General features: G+C 39.6%; 1 protein-coding gene across 1 annotated transcript in view; it reads left to right on the forward strand.

Annotated features, from left to right (window-relative positions):
• The window catches only part of PPME1 (protein phosphatase methylesterase 1), a 72,798-nt gene that overhangs the window by 54,455 nt on the left and 1,884 nt on the right, over positions 1-16,459 (forward strand). The window contains exons 9-13 of the mRNA XM_045816183.2: positions 2,059-2,182; positions 9,932-10,061; positions 11,161-11,205; positions 15,073-15,137; positions 15,746-15,813. Coding sequence (XP_045672139.1) covers positions 2,059-2,182; positions 9,932-10,061; positions 11,161-11,205; positions 15,073-15,137; positions 15,746-15,813 — 432 coding nt within the window. The remainder of the gene's footprint in view (positions 1-2,058; positions 2,183-9,931; positions 10,062-11,160; positions 11,206-15,072; positions 15,138-15,745; positions 15,814-16,459) is intronic.

A 16,459-nucleotide genomic window follows, 5' to 3' on the forward strand; every position in this document is an offset into this window, starting at 1 on the left:
AGGACACTTTAAACACACTCACAATACCGTTATCACACCTAAAAAATTTAATAGTTCCTTAATGTCATCAAATGTCCATTCAGTATTCACATTTCTAATTGTCTCACTGATAATTTTTTTATAGATCAAATCAGAATTACAATAAGGTAGATACATAGCAATTGGAGGATGTATCTCTTAAGTATCTTTTGATTTATAAGTTCCCCTTTCGTCTCATTGTTTTTCCTTGCAATTCATTTGCTGAAGAGACCTGGTTGTTTGCCCTGTAGGATTTCCCACAATCTGGATGTTCTGATTGATTCCTGAAGCTGTAATTTCACATGTTCCTCTCTTAACTGTACTGTCTGTAAATTGTTAGTTACATCCAGAGACTTGATCAGGCTCAGGTTTATTATTATTTTGGCTTTTTATTTGTTTGTAAGGATAGGTACTGCCTTTAGGAAGCAAGTAATTTCTGGTTGTCTCTTTTTGAGTGTTGCTAGCCATCGATCATTACCTAGATTCATTAATTCATTTGCACCATCTCATTTTATCTTTACAATACCTCTTTAGGTAAGTATTGTTTTGTAGGTGAGAAAATGGAAGTTCAGAAAAGGTAAAGTGGCTTTCCCAGGATCACACAGCTAGTGAATGACAGAGCTCAGATACAGTCTCCTGTGTATTTGACTTCAAGGCCTATATTATAGACTTTATGCCTAAAAGTGCATTTTGAGTAGTAATATCCAGCAGACACAAAGCAGTCTTTGAATAAGCTGTGAGACTGCCCACTTTGCAATGCCTAAATATTTTGAGATCAGATTCGTTTAAGCAGTGGTAAAGCATTTTGTGAGGAAGTTTTATGGTTTGTATTCAGGTAGTTCAGTGATTTTTAAATTTTACCTAAAATGTAAATTTAAGTCTTAATATGTAAACTTGTGTATATAGTGTGTTTTAATTGTCACATAGATACCAGATAGAATCTTCCTGCCCTTCTTGATCTAGGTGAAATTCTCTTGAACCTCCTAATCCATAGCTGTGGAAATCCAAAGCACGTCTTGTTTCTTTGTTATACTCCCTTGACCCTAGATGTGAAACTTGACACCTCAAGTTCCATAGAACACCCCCACTTGACAAAACATTTTGTGAACATACACTTTACTGAGATTGGTAGAGAAGACAAGGAAGGACAAGTTAACACTGTTAAAAATCCACCACTGAAGTTTCACTGACCCTTCAATTTATCCCAGTCTCTTTATCTTGCTTGTTCTCTCTCTTCTCCCTTCTCTCTCCCTTTCAAAGGCAAAATAACAAATCCTTCTTTATCATGCAAAACAGACCTTAGTACTAGCTGCTACCTAGGCCCTTGGGATTTTTACCTTTAATATTGTCAGAGTATTTTTTCCAACAAGGTCTTTCTAAAAGGAATTATGGTATCAGCTGTTCATATAATAATTTTTCTACCTAATTAAGTAATAAAGATTGTTTTTTAGAGGAAAAACAACAACAGTAATTGGTTGGATCAGATGTTCTAATCCGCAAGGTTCAGCTGGCTATGGTTATTGTAATTGTCAGTTTCTATCAGCTAATTGAAAGTGGGGGCCTTTTACCCATGCTGTTTAAGCCTTGCTCTACTGTAAGCAGGGTACAGTAGAAGAGTACCATCAAGTTAATTGGGCCTGGATTTGCCTTCCAGCCTCATCTCCTAATAAGCCAGGTGATCTTGGACAATTTTTTTACTTTTCAGGGCTACTTCATAGGATTTTTATGAAGATCATATAAGATAATGTCAATAAAACTCTTGTCACCATGCTACAGAAAATGCTTACTCCCTTCTGTGGGTCAGCATTGGCGCAAGAACTGGAAACCAGACCTTGAAATATAGTCATACCTTCCATAGCCCTGGTCTATTTCTGCACATTTTTAAATGCACATTGTTCACATCCTCCTTCTCCCTGAAGCATTAAGTTTTAAATGACATTTGATTGTTAAAGACTGTAAGTACAGTATCTCTGAGATAATTTGTGTATAAAAGAAAGATGTATGACAGCACTTTTAAAAAAAAAAAAAAAACCCACCTAGGTGTGAAGGAATTACAAGTCCGGAAGGCTCAAAATCTATAGTGGAAGGAATCATAGAGGAAGAAGAAGAAGACGAAGAAGGAAGTGAGTCCGTAAACAAGAGGAAAAAGGAAGATGACATGGAGGTGAGTGAAAGCTGGCATTCTTGGAAGGATGGGGCAGTGAATCGTTTGAGTGTGTGGGGGTGGGGAAGGGAAGGTGACATGTTCTTTTTGTTCATCATTAGATATTTTAGAGGGTGAAGATATTATAATAGATATTTAGGTTAACTATAAGATATAAGGCACTTGTTGATAGCTTTGACAAATTGGAACATAAAACCTAGAGTATATACCCTACCCTCAAACAGACTGCTCTCTCATCAGATTCTCTCTCACCTCAGTACTCTGTTCCTATGGTTTATCTCATGAGACAATCTGATTTCCTACTAGTCTACGCTAGGCCCATCAGATCTTACTCATCTTTCAAGGTGTATCTCTTCAGGGAAGTTTTCTGACCTCATTTTATATCAGTCCCTCTCCAGTATAGCACTGAGAGTCTGTATGACATAACTTAGCACTATCTTTGGAAGTCGTGGCTAAATCATAGAGTTGATTTTCATAAACGACATTCAAAGATACTATGGTCTTCTGTAGTCATCCCTAGAATGCAGATTCAGTGTCCTTTAATTGCACAAGAGTTGTCTCCCGACAAAAATAACCTGTGTATTTTGAGCACAGGAACTAATGTTCTATATGAATTTCCCTCAGCATTTAGCTGGGGGTGGGGGGGCGTGTGTGTAGCAAGTGTTCTGTGAGTACTTGTTGAACACTTGATTTGAGGATAGTCATGGGAAGGAGTGTTTTTTTCTTGGAAATGGTTGGTGAGCATGAGCAGCAGACTTTCTGGGATGGATTATAAACATCTTACTAAAGGCAAGTAATGGACTTGGTGTACACCACATATTCCCTTATGTCTGGAAGGAGGAGAGGACAATTGACCCTTGAACAATATGGGGGTTAGGGACACTGACCCCCAACACAAAAATCCAACTATAACTTTTAGGGCACCTGGATGGCTCAGTTGGTTAAGCGTCTGACTCTTGATTTCAGCTCAGGTCACAATCTTAGGGTCGTGAAATTGAGTCCTGTATGGGGCCCCGTACTGGGCATGGAACCTGCTTAAAATTGTCTCTCTCCCTCTCCTTCTGCCCCTCTGCGCACACCCCCACCCCACACATGTGCACTCTCTCTCTCAAGAAAAAAAAACAACTATAACTTGGCTCCCTAAAAACTTAATCACTAATAGCCTACCAGAAGCCTTACCAATAAGATAAATAGTTGAGCAATACATAATTTGTATATTTATATATATTAAATACTGTATTCTTATAATAAAGTAGCTAGACAAAAGGAAGTGTTCTTAAGAAAATCATGAGGAAGATGGGGCGCCTGGGTAGCACAGTCGTTAAAGCCTCTGCCTTCGGCTCAGGGCGTGATCCTGGCGTTCCGGGATCCGGTCCCACGTCAGGCTCCTCCGCTATGAGCCTGCTTCTTCCTCTCCCACTCCCCCTGCTGTGTTCCCTCTCTCACTGGCTGTCTCTCTGTCACATAAATAAATAAAATCTTTAAAAAAAAAAAAAAAGAAAAAAAAAAAAAAGAAAATCATGAGGAAGAGAAAATGCGTTTGTAGTACTGTACTGTTTCCAGATCCATGTATAAGTGGGCCTGCACAGTCCAAACCTATATTGTTTAAACAGCAGCTGTACATTTTTTTAAACAGAATTTTTAATTTAATGAGGATCTTCTGTCATCCTTAAGATCAATGAATAATTCTTTATACCTCTTTGGAATTTATAAAAATATAAACAGTGCATGATTAATTTGCCCTTCCTATACTCTGTGAGGTGAGGAGAGATCTTCTCTCCCGTGTTAACGGTATAGAAACTGAGACTCAGAGATGAAGAGACTTTCCCAAAGTAATCAAGTAACATTTAGTAGATCTGAGACTCTGATAAAAACTCTCAGTTACTTTTTGCCTTTTATGTGCTGGGAGCTATAGTAAGTACGTCACATTTACCATCGCTCGTTCTCATTTTAGCTCTGCATTATAGATATTATCACTGCTTTACAACGCAGGTACAGATTCTTGCCTATGGACATCTATAAATGTTGGTGCTAAAACACACCCAGATCCTCTGGTTTTTAATTCCAGCTTATTTTTTCTTTGTAGTTTTTTTATAAGCCCAGTTACATGGAGTTTAGTAAACTCCAGCAGTTTTTGTTAGGAGGGCAGACTGAAACACATTAGGCAATAAGGAGTACAGCTAAAACAGCCTACCCTTGAGGAAGGACACAGACCCCAAACAACACAAACTATTTCTTGCAAGTAGTAGATAAACAGATCCTGGAGATGTAATGCACAGCACAATAATTATAGGCAACAATACTGTATTATAAACTTCAAAGTTGCTAAGAGATCAGGTCTTAATTGTTCCTAGTACAAAAAAGAAATAATTATGTGACGTGGTGGAGGTGTTAGCGATTGCTATGGTGTTGCATGTCGCAGTACATAAATGTATCAAGTCAGCACATTATACACCTTTAATTAACACAGTGTTATATGTCAATTATAGCTCAATAAAGAAAAATTAAAAAATAAAATGATGGAGAAAATATTAATAATGTAAATTAAACTTAACAACTACAACAACAAAGAGACCAACTTCTAAAGCATGGTGGCCAGGGGCCATTTAGAGCCCATTATTAGCCCTCAGGGGATATCTCTGTTATAACTAATATAAAACGTGGTGTTTGAAATGATCCTGAGACATACATAAGAGTTCTCTTGCATCCATTTTGCTGTGTAAAAGAAGAGAAGATATACATTGGCGGGGGTGGGGGGTGATGTCTAATACAATGTGGTTAAAATATAGAAAAGAAAAGGGAAATTTTAACCTTTGGTCCTTAAAGGAATAAACTTCAGTTGTCCAGGAGGTATTCGTTTATGCATAAATCTCTTTTTTTAAACTGCCTTATTGAAAGGTAACTCATCCAAAGTATACAGTTCAGCGGTTGTTACTAGATTCACAGAGTTGTGCAACCATCACAACAATCTAATTTTAGAACATTTTCATCACTTTCTTACAAATGTCATACCTGTTTGCAGTCACTTCCCGTTTCTCCCCAACATCAGCCCTCAGCATCCACTAATCTACTTCCAGTCTCTGTCGATTTCCCTAATCTGGACATTGAATATAAATGAGTACACATGGTCTTGTGTGTGACTGGCTTCTTTTACCTTAGCATAATGTTTTCAGGATTCATCTGTATTGTAGCACGTATCAGTACTTCATCCCTGCTTAGGGCTGAATAATATTCTTTTGTATGGACAGACCACATTTTTTTATCCATTCATCAGTTAGCGGACATTTGGATTGTTTTCACTTTTTGTCTGTGATGAGTAATGCTGGGTACGAACATTTGTGTGCAAGTTTTTGTGTGGACATAGATTTTTATTTTTCTTAGGTATGCACCCACCAGTGGAATTGCTGGATGCTAATTCTGTGTTTAATCATTTGAGAAATAGCTTGACTATTTTCCAAAGTGCCCACAACATTTTATATTCCCACCACCAGTGTCTGAGTGTTCCAGTTTTTCTACATCCCTGTCAGCACTTGTAATATTGTCTTTCTTTTTTATTATAGCCGTCTTGATGGGTATGAATAGCATCTCATTGTGGTTTCGATTTACATTTTCCTGATGACTATTGATGTTGAACATCTTTTCATGGGCTTCTTGGCCATTTTTTCTCTGGAGAAATGTATATTCAGATCCTTTGCCCATTTTTCAATAGGGTATTTTGTCTTTTTCTTATTGAATTATAAGAGTTCTTTATATATTCTAGATACAAGTCTCTGATTTGTAAATATTTTCTCCTGTTACATGGATTGTCATTTCATGTTCTTGAGGTGTTTTTCGAAGTGCAGAAGTTTGATTTTGATGAAATTCATTTTATCTGTTATTTTGTTATGTCACATCTAAGAAGGTTTTGCCTAGCCCAAGGTCACAAAGATTAATACGTATGTTTTCTTCTCAGAGTTTTCTAGTTTTAGCTCTTATGTTTAGGTCTGCGAGCCATTTTGAGTTAATTTTTGTGTATAGTATGAGGGTAGGAGGTTTAACTTCGTTCTTTGCATGTGGATGTCCAGCTGTCCCAGGACCATTTGTTGGTAAGACCCCACTTTCCCATTTAATTGTCTTGCATTCCTTTTTGGAAATCAAATGACCATAAATGCCAGGGTTTTGCTCTGGACTGTCAGTTCTGTTCCATTGATATGTATGTCTGTCCTTATGCAAGTGCCACTGTCTTCATTATCGTAGCTTCATAGCAAGTTTTGAAATCAGGAACTGTAAGTTTTCCAGCTTTGCTCTTCTTTTTCAAGACTATTGAAATCCCATATTCTTAAGATTTTGATTTTTTGATTACTTGTTATGTGCCAGACCACGTTCCTGTTGTTTTACATACGTGAGTATCTTTAGTTCATCCTTACAATAATTTTCTGTTGCCCACTTTATAGCTCAGAAAACAGACTTGAAGAAGTTAGGTAACTTTCCCAAAGGGACCCACAGTTTATTAGCTGACGATGGAGCTGGTTTTTGCATTAAATCAAGTCTGACTGACACAAAACCTGTCTTCTTAAATGCTTTTCAAGTAAGGTGTTGGGAAATAATGCAAAGCCTGTGGTTGATGCCCTTGCGTGGAGAACCGCATCCTGCCCACATGAACATCCCAGAATGATTGGTAGCCAGCTTTCTGCTTCTTCTATCCAACAGTTAGATCTCATTACACTGATCTGTTTTTTTTTCTTTCTTTAGTTTTCTTTTTTCAAGTTTTTATTTAAATTCCAGTTATTTAACATACAGTGTAATATTAGTTTCAGGAGTAGAATTTAGTGACTCATCACTTACATACAATACCGCGTGCTCATCACCAGTGCCCTCCTTCATATCTATCACCCATTTAAGCCATCCCTCCACCTACCTCCCCTCCAGCAACCCTCAATTTGTTCTCTATAGTTAAGAGTCTGTTTTCTGGTTTTCCTCTCTCTTTTTCCCCCCATGTTCATCTGTTTTGTTTCTTACATTGATCTGTTTTATTACCATTTGTCAGAGGAGGGAATCTAAACTAAATTAACTTTATGATCCAGTTCTCCAAAGAAAGGATATATTATTATAGCCCTGAATACAGGAGCAACTCTAATTCTATCCAGATTTTTTTCTTGGTTTTTATATTTTTAGGACTTGAACTCCTTTTTTAAAATTTCTTTTTATAATATTGCTATCCTTGGAAGTTCCCTTACCTTAAATTTATCATTTGTGTATGAAATACAATGTACATTTCGGAGGGTCTTGCTCTCTCTGGCTGTGGAATCTGTTAGAAGTGGCTCATAAATGGGAAATGTTGCACATGCATTGTTTAGTGAGAACTGGAAGGCCTGACTACCATCCACTGATCTTTTTCTTTCTTTTTTTAAATTTTGGTAAAAAACACATAACAAAAGTTACCACGTTACTCATATTTAAGTGTATAGTTCAGTAGTGTTCATATTGTTGTAAAACAGATCTCCAGAGCTTTTTCATTTCAATCTGAAACACCGTCCTCATTAAATAATTTCCCTTTCCTCCCATACCTACCATTTTACTTTCTATGAATTCCGCTACGTTAGATATCTTATAGATGTAGAATCGGTATTTGTCTTTTTGTGACTGGCTTATTTTAGTTAACACAATGTCCTCAAGTTTCCGCTACGTTGTAGCACGTGACAGGATTTCCTTCTTTAAGGCTAAAGAATATGTATAAAACACATTTTGTTTATCCATAGTTCGATAGATATTTGGATTGTTTATACCTCTTGACTGGTGTGAATAACGCTGCGATGAACATGGGTCTGCAAATATCTCTTCAAGACCCTGCTTTCACTCCTCCTGGCTGTATACCCAGAAGTAAATTTGCTAGATCATATGTGGTAGTTTTACTTTTAACTTCTGAGTAACTCCATGCTGTCCTCATAGTGATTGTATCATTGTATAATCCCACCAGCAGTGCCCCAAGAGTTCCAGTTTCTCCACATCTTTGCCAACGCTTGTTAGTTTGGTTTTTTTTTTGAAAATAGCCATCCTCATGGGTACAAAGTGATATCTCATTGTGGCTTTGATTTGCATTTCCCTAGTGGTTAGTAATGTTGAGTATCTTTTCATGTACTTATTGGCCATTTGTATATCTTGTTTGGCGAAATGTCTGTTCATGTCCTTTGCCCATTTTTAAATCAGGTTCTTTGATTTTTTGTTACTGAATTGTAGGAATTCTTTATATATTCTGAATATTAACCCCTTATCATATATGTGATTTACAAATATTTTCTCCCATTCTGTACAATGCCTTTTCACTCTGTTGTGTTCTTTGATGCACACAAGTTTTTAAGTTTGATGTAGTCCATTTGTCTATTTTTGCTTTTGTTGCCTTTGCTTTTGGTGTCATAACCAAGAAATCATTGTCATTTTCAATGTCATGAAAAGCTATATGAAGCTTTCCTGTATGTTTTCTGTTAGAAGTTTTATAGTTTTAGGTCTTATATTTAGGTCTTTAATCCATTTGAGTTAAACTTGTGTATTATCCAACTTCATTCTTTTGCATGTGGATATCCAACTTTCCCAAAACCATTTGTTGAAAAGACTTTTTTCTCCATTAAGTCATCTTGGACCCTTGTTGAAGTTCATTTGGCCATATATGTGAGAGTTTATTTCTGAGTTCTCTAGTATATTCCACTGATCTCTTTGTCTGTCTTTTTACCAGTACCATACTGTTTTGATTACTGTAGCTTAGCAATATGTTTTGAAATTAGAGAGCATGTGTCTTCCAGTTTTATTCTTTGAAAAAATTGTTTTGGCTGTTTGGGGTCCCTTGAGATTCCATATGAATTTTTGATGAATTTTTCTATTTTTGCAAGAATGTCACTGGGATTTTGGTAGGGATTGTGTTGAATCTGCAGGTCACTTCGGTTAGTATGGACATCTTAACCATCCAGTGATCGCTAACACAATATGTTGCTGTCTCATGTTCACTTCTAGATTTTCATGTTGTGGTTACTGCAGTATCCCAACTATTTATTTCAGTTATACTATTTCAAATTTTCAATGATGCAGAAAAGTATAGAGAATCATTTATTTGTTCATTTTGAATTTGATGAGTCCATACCATGTGCCTGTGTAGTAGATATCAGGATTTAACAGATACATTTTGTAATATTTGTGTCCGATTTCCTTTTTCAGATTACTATTGCAGGAACATGATACCATTATCATAAATCAAAATATAAGAAAAAATGCTCTACCAGTAAATCAACATATTTTGTTTTCCCTTCCAGTTCTTTCCCTATGTGTACCACATTTTTCCAGTAGTAATCTTCACTTAGATGACATGTTATACTCTGCTTCTTTCTCTTAATATTATATCATAAGTATTTTTTTCATACTTTACTGTGCTTTTTATAATTATCCTTTTGATGGATATGTTCTTTTTGTCAAATGGGTATAAGAGAAGCTCAGTCTTGGCTCTACCATTTACTAGCTTTGTGATCTTAAGAAAATCTCCTAAGTTCACTGAAATTAATAGAAATAAAAAGTGAACTTCTAGTTATCTAAACATGGAAATTACAACAATAACCTATACCACAAAGCTGTTTTAATGATTAAGTGCATATGAAAATGTCTGGGACCTAGTAGCCCCTTAGTAAGTGCTAGTTTCCTTCCCTTTCCTTTTTCCAGGGACCTAGTTTTTGTCCTGTTCCTCCTGGGGTTGCCCTCAGAGACTCAGAACTTCCTCTTTTCCTCCAGACCAAGAAAGACCATCCGTACACTTGGAGAATTGAACTGGCAAAAACAGAAAAATACTGGGATGGCTGGTTCCGAGGCTTATCCAATCTCTTTCTAAGTTGTCCTATTCCTAAATTGCTGCTCTTGGCTGGTAAGTGTGTGTGTGTGTGTATCAGCTCAGGCTGCCATAACAAAATAGTATAGATTGGGTGCTTAAACAGAAACTCATTTTCTCACAGTTCTGGAGGCTGGAAGTCTGAGATCAGGGTATCAGCACAGTCAAGTTCTGGTGGGAGCTTTCTTACTGGCTTGTAGACAACCACCTTCTCACTATGTCCTTAACATGGCAGAAGAGAGAGCAAAAGCAAACTCTCTGGTGTTTATTCTTAAAAGGACACTAGTCCTGTCATATGAGGGCCCTACCCATATGACCGCATTTAATCTTAATTACGTCCTCATTTAACCTTAATTATTTCCATATCTGCAAATGTGGTCACACTGTTGATTAGGGCTTCAACATATGAATGGGGGGGGGGATACAATTCAGTCCATAGCAGTGCAGGTATATCATCATCTGAGTATGTCCTGGTTAAAACTACTCACCAGATGGGGCGCCTGGGTGGCTCAGTCAGTTAAGCGTCTGCCTTCAGCTCAGGTCCTGACCCCAGAGTCCTGGGATTAAGCCCCATGTCGGGCTCCCTGCTCAGCAGGGAGTCTGCTTCCCCTCTCTCTCAGCCTGCCACTCTCCCATGGTCGCTCACTCTCTCTCTCTCTCTCTCTCTCAAATAAAACAAACAAACTACCTACCACATGGGTAGTACCTTCCAAAGTCAAGTGCCATCCTCACTCATTTGTGCTCTTCTCCTCTCCACATCAAATCCCTAAACCTAACGAAGCACAGGCATCCACCTGGGATAACCTGATTCTGGCCTGCCTATAATTCCTGGTTAAGCGCAAGTCCTCCTAGAGTGGTGGAAAGATGCTAGGAGTATAATGGAAATTTTAAAAAGTAAAGACCTGTTTCAGAAATCAGTTTAAATGATCAAAAAAATTGCAGGGGAACCTCATTCTGGAAAGCTTCATGTGGTGAGCATATACCCTCAAGGAGCTAGGATTGGCATTAACATGAATTGAGAATGTCATCATGTTTACAACTTCGTAACAATTTTTACTTCATACTTGAAGAGCAAAACCTGATTCACACAACCTTTTCTAGTAAGCTACCTCTGGATTCTCCTATTTCGTTCTAGGTGTTGATAGATTGGATAAGGATCTGACTATTGGCCAAATGCAAGGTAAGTAATCAAGAAATTATGTCCAGGGGTGCCTGGGTGGCTTAGTCAGTTAAGTGTCCCACTTGTGATTTCAGTTCAGATCATGATCTCAGGGTCGTGAGTTTGAGCCCCATGTCAGGCTCCACACTCAGTGGGGAGTCAGCTTGGGCTACTCTCTCTCTCCCTCTGCCCTTCCTCCCACTCATGCTCACATGTGCGTGCTCTCTCTCTCTCTCAAATAAGTAAATAAATCTTAAAAAAAAAAAAAAAGAAAGAAAGAAAAGAAAAGAAATTATGTCCCTAGGTCCTCCTCTGAGGGCAGAGTCAAGTGGAAATTAATGTTCCGAGATGGTGAAGTGCAATGGAAAGAGCATGAGCTTTAGAGTTAAGCCCATACTTGACGTCAGCATCCACTCCTGACCCAAATATTTCCCTTTTCTGAGCTTCAGTTTTTTCCTCCATCTAAGAATGGGAATTAACTCCCATCTACATCTCAGGGTTATAAGGATTAAAATGAGGCAGTGTCTGCAGAGTACATTATAAACCATAAAGTACCCTCTAAATATATAATATTGTGAAGGAGATATTCTGAATACTGATCAGTATTTTTATCACTGTTGGTATTCTTAGGAAAAGGAAAGGTCCAGGATAATTGGGATGCAAAGGGTTGTAAACTGTATTTAAAAGACAGCATGGTGAGGTGGCAAAAGCACAGACTCCAAGGTTGGGAGTACGACTACTTTCCTACTCATTTGATGACCCCAGGCAAGTTACTTGACCTGCCTTAGCTTTAGTTTTCTCAGTCTATAAAACGAGAACGTGGATGGCAGCTTCACAGGGATCATGAAGTATAATGAGTAAAAAAGTGACATATTGTGCTCAGGTCCAGGTGTGTTGGCCAGATGGAAGTGGGGGCTGTCGGACCAGTTTTGTGGAGGCTCTTGCTTTAGTATGGGTGAAAGGCTTGATAAAGGTGAAGTCAATAGGCATTGGTGTCTTTCGGGTTATGGGAAGAAGAGGTGCTAACTCCAAGGCCAAGGTTTCAGGCTTAAGCAGATTCTGTTCTTGACCTTCCTTTTTTTTCTTTCTCTGGGCAATCTCATGGCTTTTATTTACATCCTGATAACTCCCAAAGCTAAATGTCCAACTCATATCTCTCTCTTGAGCTTCAGACCTGCCCCATGTATAAAACCTATTGGACAGCTCTACTTGGATGTTTATGATCTCAAACTATTCTTTTAGCTGTCCTCAGGCTCTCCACAGAAAAAGGGGCTATATTCCTTTACCACAGTTGTTCAAAGGCTCCTGAATGATTTATCACATTCTGGACCCAGGCACTCCTACCCTACTCCTCCTCCAACTACATAATATCCTGAAGCCTGGAGGAAGATCATGGACTAGGACTGGATGAGTTTTATGGCACTGATGTTGGTAATTCTGAGTTTAGACATCTTTCCTTAAATTCAATTCAAGCAAACCTTTCCTAAGCAGTCTTTCTGTGTAAGACCTATGCTTGATGCTGGACAGACAAAAGAATCAGATATGGCCCCTGAGACTATCTGAAAGCAGTTGATCTGGACTGGAGTAGCATTTGAAACCATTGTTGATCACCAGCCCTGGAATCAAACAGTGCTGGCTTTGAGTCACTGTTACTAGTGTTGTGGCCTGAGTGAATTGCTAACTTCTTTAATCCTGAGTTTTTTCATCTATAAAATAGAAATAATGCCATATCTCAGTACATTTGTATGGTGTTTAAATGCAAAATGTGTGTGAAGTAAGAGTCTGACAAATGATAGCTTCATTATATCCAGGAAGTACTACTCATGATTCCTCATTCGATGCCCTGCTATTTCCCCAGTAAGGATATTGCCAAGACTACCTTCTCTTTCAGAGTATCCCGTGAGTATAGAAAGTAAATGGCTGGAGTGAGGGACATCCCATAAGACAAAGGGAAATGGCCAAATTGGCATAGATTCCAAACCACAGCCTTCCCAGCAGTGTTTAAACCTGAATTAGTTATGGATTCCTAGAAACCTAGCACTCGTTTGTGATGCAACCTGGGTAAATAATTTAGGCTGTCTGAACCTAAGGTTCTTTATCTGTAAGATGAGAGGGAAAGGTTTGGAAATATGCCCACTTCATAGAATAATTGTGAGGATTACCCGTAATCGTTATTTTATGTGTACTAGGCATAGTGTTGTTAGTGTGTGTGAGTTCTCTGATTCTTTATACCCACTTTTCCAAAGAGGAACAAAAATTCATCCCTAGACATCAAGCCCAGGGTGGTTGGAGTTGTAAGTGTTATCAGGTCATTCACTCAATTATCCATTCAAGACTTACTAAGCACTTACTCAATGTCTAGCCCTCTGTTGGGCTCTATTGATATTAGGCCCTGTTCTTAACAGAAATGATATACTCCTAGGGAGGCAAGTACCAGCGGCATATAAAATATAAGCTTACAAAACAAGCAGGGCACAAGCTGCTCTGTGTTTGAACCCAAATGTGTTAGCTGTAGTATATTACGAGATACGAGAGAGAGGGAACTAGGGTAGACGAGGCTGGAGCACCCAGGGGCAGACTACTGCAAGAGGAAGGGCATAAGCTGGGCCTTACTGAATACAGTGGTCTTAGTTCCTCTCCTAATTAAATAAGCAGCGTTGGGCAAATCACTTCACTAACCTTGGTATTTCATCATCTCAGAAAAGAATTTCGGTATTTATCCTATTCAATTTTATAGGGTAGATTTGAGAATCAACTTAAAAAATGGAGAGAAGGGGGGCGCCTGGGTGGCTCAGTCAGTTAAGCGTCTGCCTTCGGCTCAGGTATTGATCCCAGGGTCCTGGGACTGAGCCCCACATCCGGCTCTCTGCTCAGTGGGGAGCCTGCTCCTTCTCCCTCTGCCTGCTGCTCCCCCTGCTTGTGCTCTCTCTGTCACATAAATAAATAAAATTTTTAAAAAAAAATGGGTAGAAGAGTATTTTGAAAAAAATTTAAAGCACTGTGTAACTGGGTTAGGAATCCTGGAATATGATGACCAGAAGGACTTCCAGACTGTGCTGCCTTATTTTGTAAATGGAGCCACTTAGGCTCTGAGAGTCTGCTCTCTCTACTGAGGGGAAGCTGTGGGTCCCATATCCTTTAGTCTGCTTAGCGGTCTTGCTTTATATGTCATCTCTGTTCAGTCTTAATAGCTATCACATTAATGGTGAGCTTACAGTGTTCTACAAGGCAGTGTGAGAAAGTGGTTAGTACAGTTGGGCATATAGTTAAGCACTCAAATGGAAACTTATTAGTATAATAATAAATTTCAAAGTCCTTAACATAGCTTACAAAACCCTTCACGGTATGGTCCCTGCTTTCTTCTCCAGCCTCATTGTTAACTCTCAAGAGCTCCGTGCCAAACTCTTTATTTTCAGGAGCAAATACCATTTCATCCTTCTTTCCTTTGTGTAGGCTATTTTCTTTTCCTGTGTGGGAAGCCTTTCTGTATCCTTATTTGATTGTGAAGCCTCCTTTCCTACGTCCTTCTAGGTCCATGTGCTCAGTTTTATCATAAGAACTACATGCTACATTAAAATGTTGTGTTTTGTGTTCCCCTACTAGACCATAAATCCTATAAAAACAGGAACTGTTTCTTCCGGTGTCTGGCCCAAAGTAAATGCAAGCTAAATAGTTGCCAAAGTCAAAAATGAAGGGAAAATCACTTGCCCAAGGTTATAGCTGCAAGTATTACCATCCTCCTCAAACCTTGGTAATTGGGTCCAAACTATTAGGGAGGGGCGTAGATAGGAAGGTCCTAGACTCCTGGAGTGGCCTGTGAGACCACAGAGGTGGTAAGGAGAGGGCCATTTTAGTCCCTGAGGTCACCTGGATTTGTTTCCTCGCCAGGAAAGTTCCAGATGCAGGTCCTACCCCAGTGTGGCCATGCAGTCCATGAGGATGCCCCAGACAAGGTGAGTCTGGTGCTCTGTGACTATAAAAGGACAGCTGTGAGTCACCTTGGCTCTCACAGAAAATAGCACAAGCCTCTTAGTCAGGCTGAGTTGCCTGCAGCAGCTACTGTGGGGCCTGCGCAGATACAACTCCGCCATCTCTCCAGACCTTTCCCTGGCAGCTGCTACGGTCTTAACTTTCTGTGTATGGACTGGCACCGTGCAATTTCACCCCAGGGCCCTCTGGTTAAGATCTTAAGCTCCACTTCTCTCTTGCCCCCAAAAGCCAGATGGAAGAAGGGAAAATTGGGATAGAAACTGCTCCCTAAACTACAGTCACAGTTAGAAGTTAATACACACTCCTACAGAATAAGGTGCTTTTTAACTCTCAGTGGATAATTAAGCCTTCACATCATTCCTCTTGATTTCTCTGGAGCTATCCTTGCAAGGATGGTGGGGAGGAGTCTCCTAGCCTGCCAGGACTCAGGTCTTTAGGTTTCTGGCTCCCCAGACCTATAAGATCCATGAGTCCACTATAGAGCCTAACCTTCCAGTAGAAGCCCCCAGGACCTCAAAGCTGATTCCCATTGCCAACACCATATAGCCTGGAATATCTCTCCCTCTTCCAGGTAGCTGAAGCTGTTGCCACTTTCCTGATCCGGCACAGGTTTGCAGAGCCCATCGGTGGATTCCAGTGGTAAGGAAGCAACAAAGGTTTAAGGAGCCCAGCAGTGCTGGCCAACTCCAACAAAAAGATATTTGCAGCGTTATAAATATCTCTGCCTTAGCCCTGCCTGCTTTAGGTCACCATGCCTTTCTTCTTCCTCCTCAACACAGAGCCCAGCACATGTGTTTCTGCAAACCCGTGGTCGATGGTTTCTGTGTGCTACGGTCAGTGGGTTGCTGCTGAGCTGAGATTAAATTGTGCCTAGTCCCCACTCCACCCCTCCTCCCACTTCTTGAGGTGCCTCCTTCCCTGAGGAGGCTGGGAGGGGAATCGGTCTTTTTCCAGACTCTTAGAGAAGTTCTGTATGCCTTCTCCTGCTCTGCTGCTGAGGAAGGCTGGGCAGTCCCTGGAGACTGTGGAGCGATCCAGAGCGGGGTTTTCAGCCTCAGCACTATCGACATTTGGGGGCGTAGCCTGTGTATCGTGGGATGTTTGACAGCATCCCTAGCCTCTGTGCCCTGGAAACCGGTAGCACTCCCACACACACACACACAAAGTTGTGACAAGCAAAAATGTCTTTGGATTTTCCCAAATGTCTCAAGAGAGACAAAATCACTCACAGTCGAGAAACACTGGTTTGAGAGGAAAAAGGACGCCTCTCATGCTAGGAACTCTT

This window comes from Ursus americanus, chromosome 16 (assembly GCF_024610735.1).
Source record: "Ursus americanus isolate L20-20 chromosome 16, mUrsAme1.1.p, whole genome shotgun sequence".
NCBI classification, from domain to species: Eukaryota; Metazoa; Chordata; class Mammalia; order Carnivora; family Ursidae; genus Ursus; species Ursus americanus.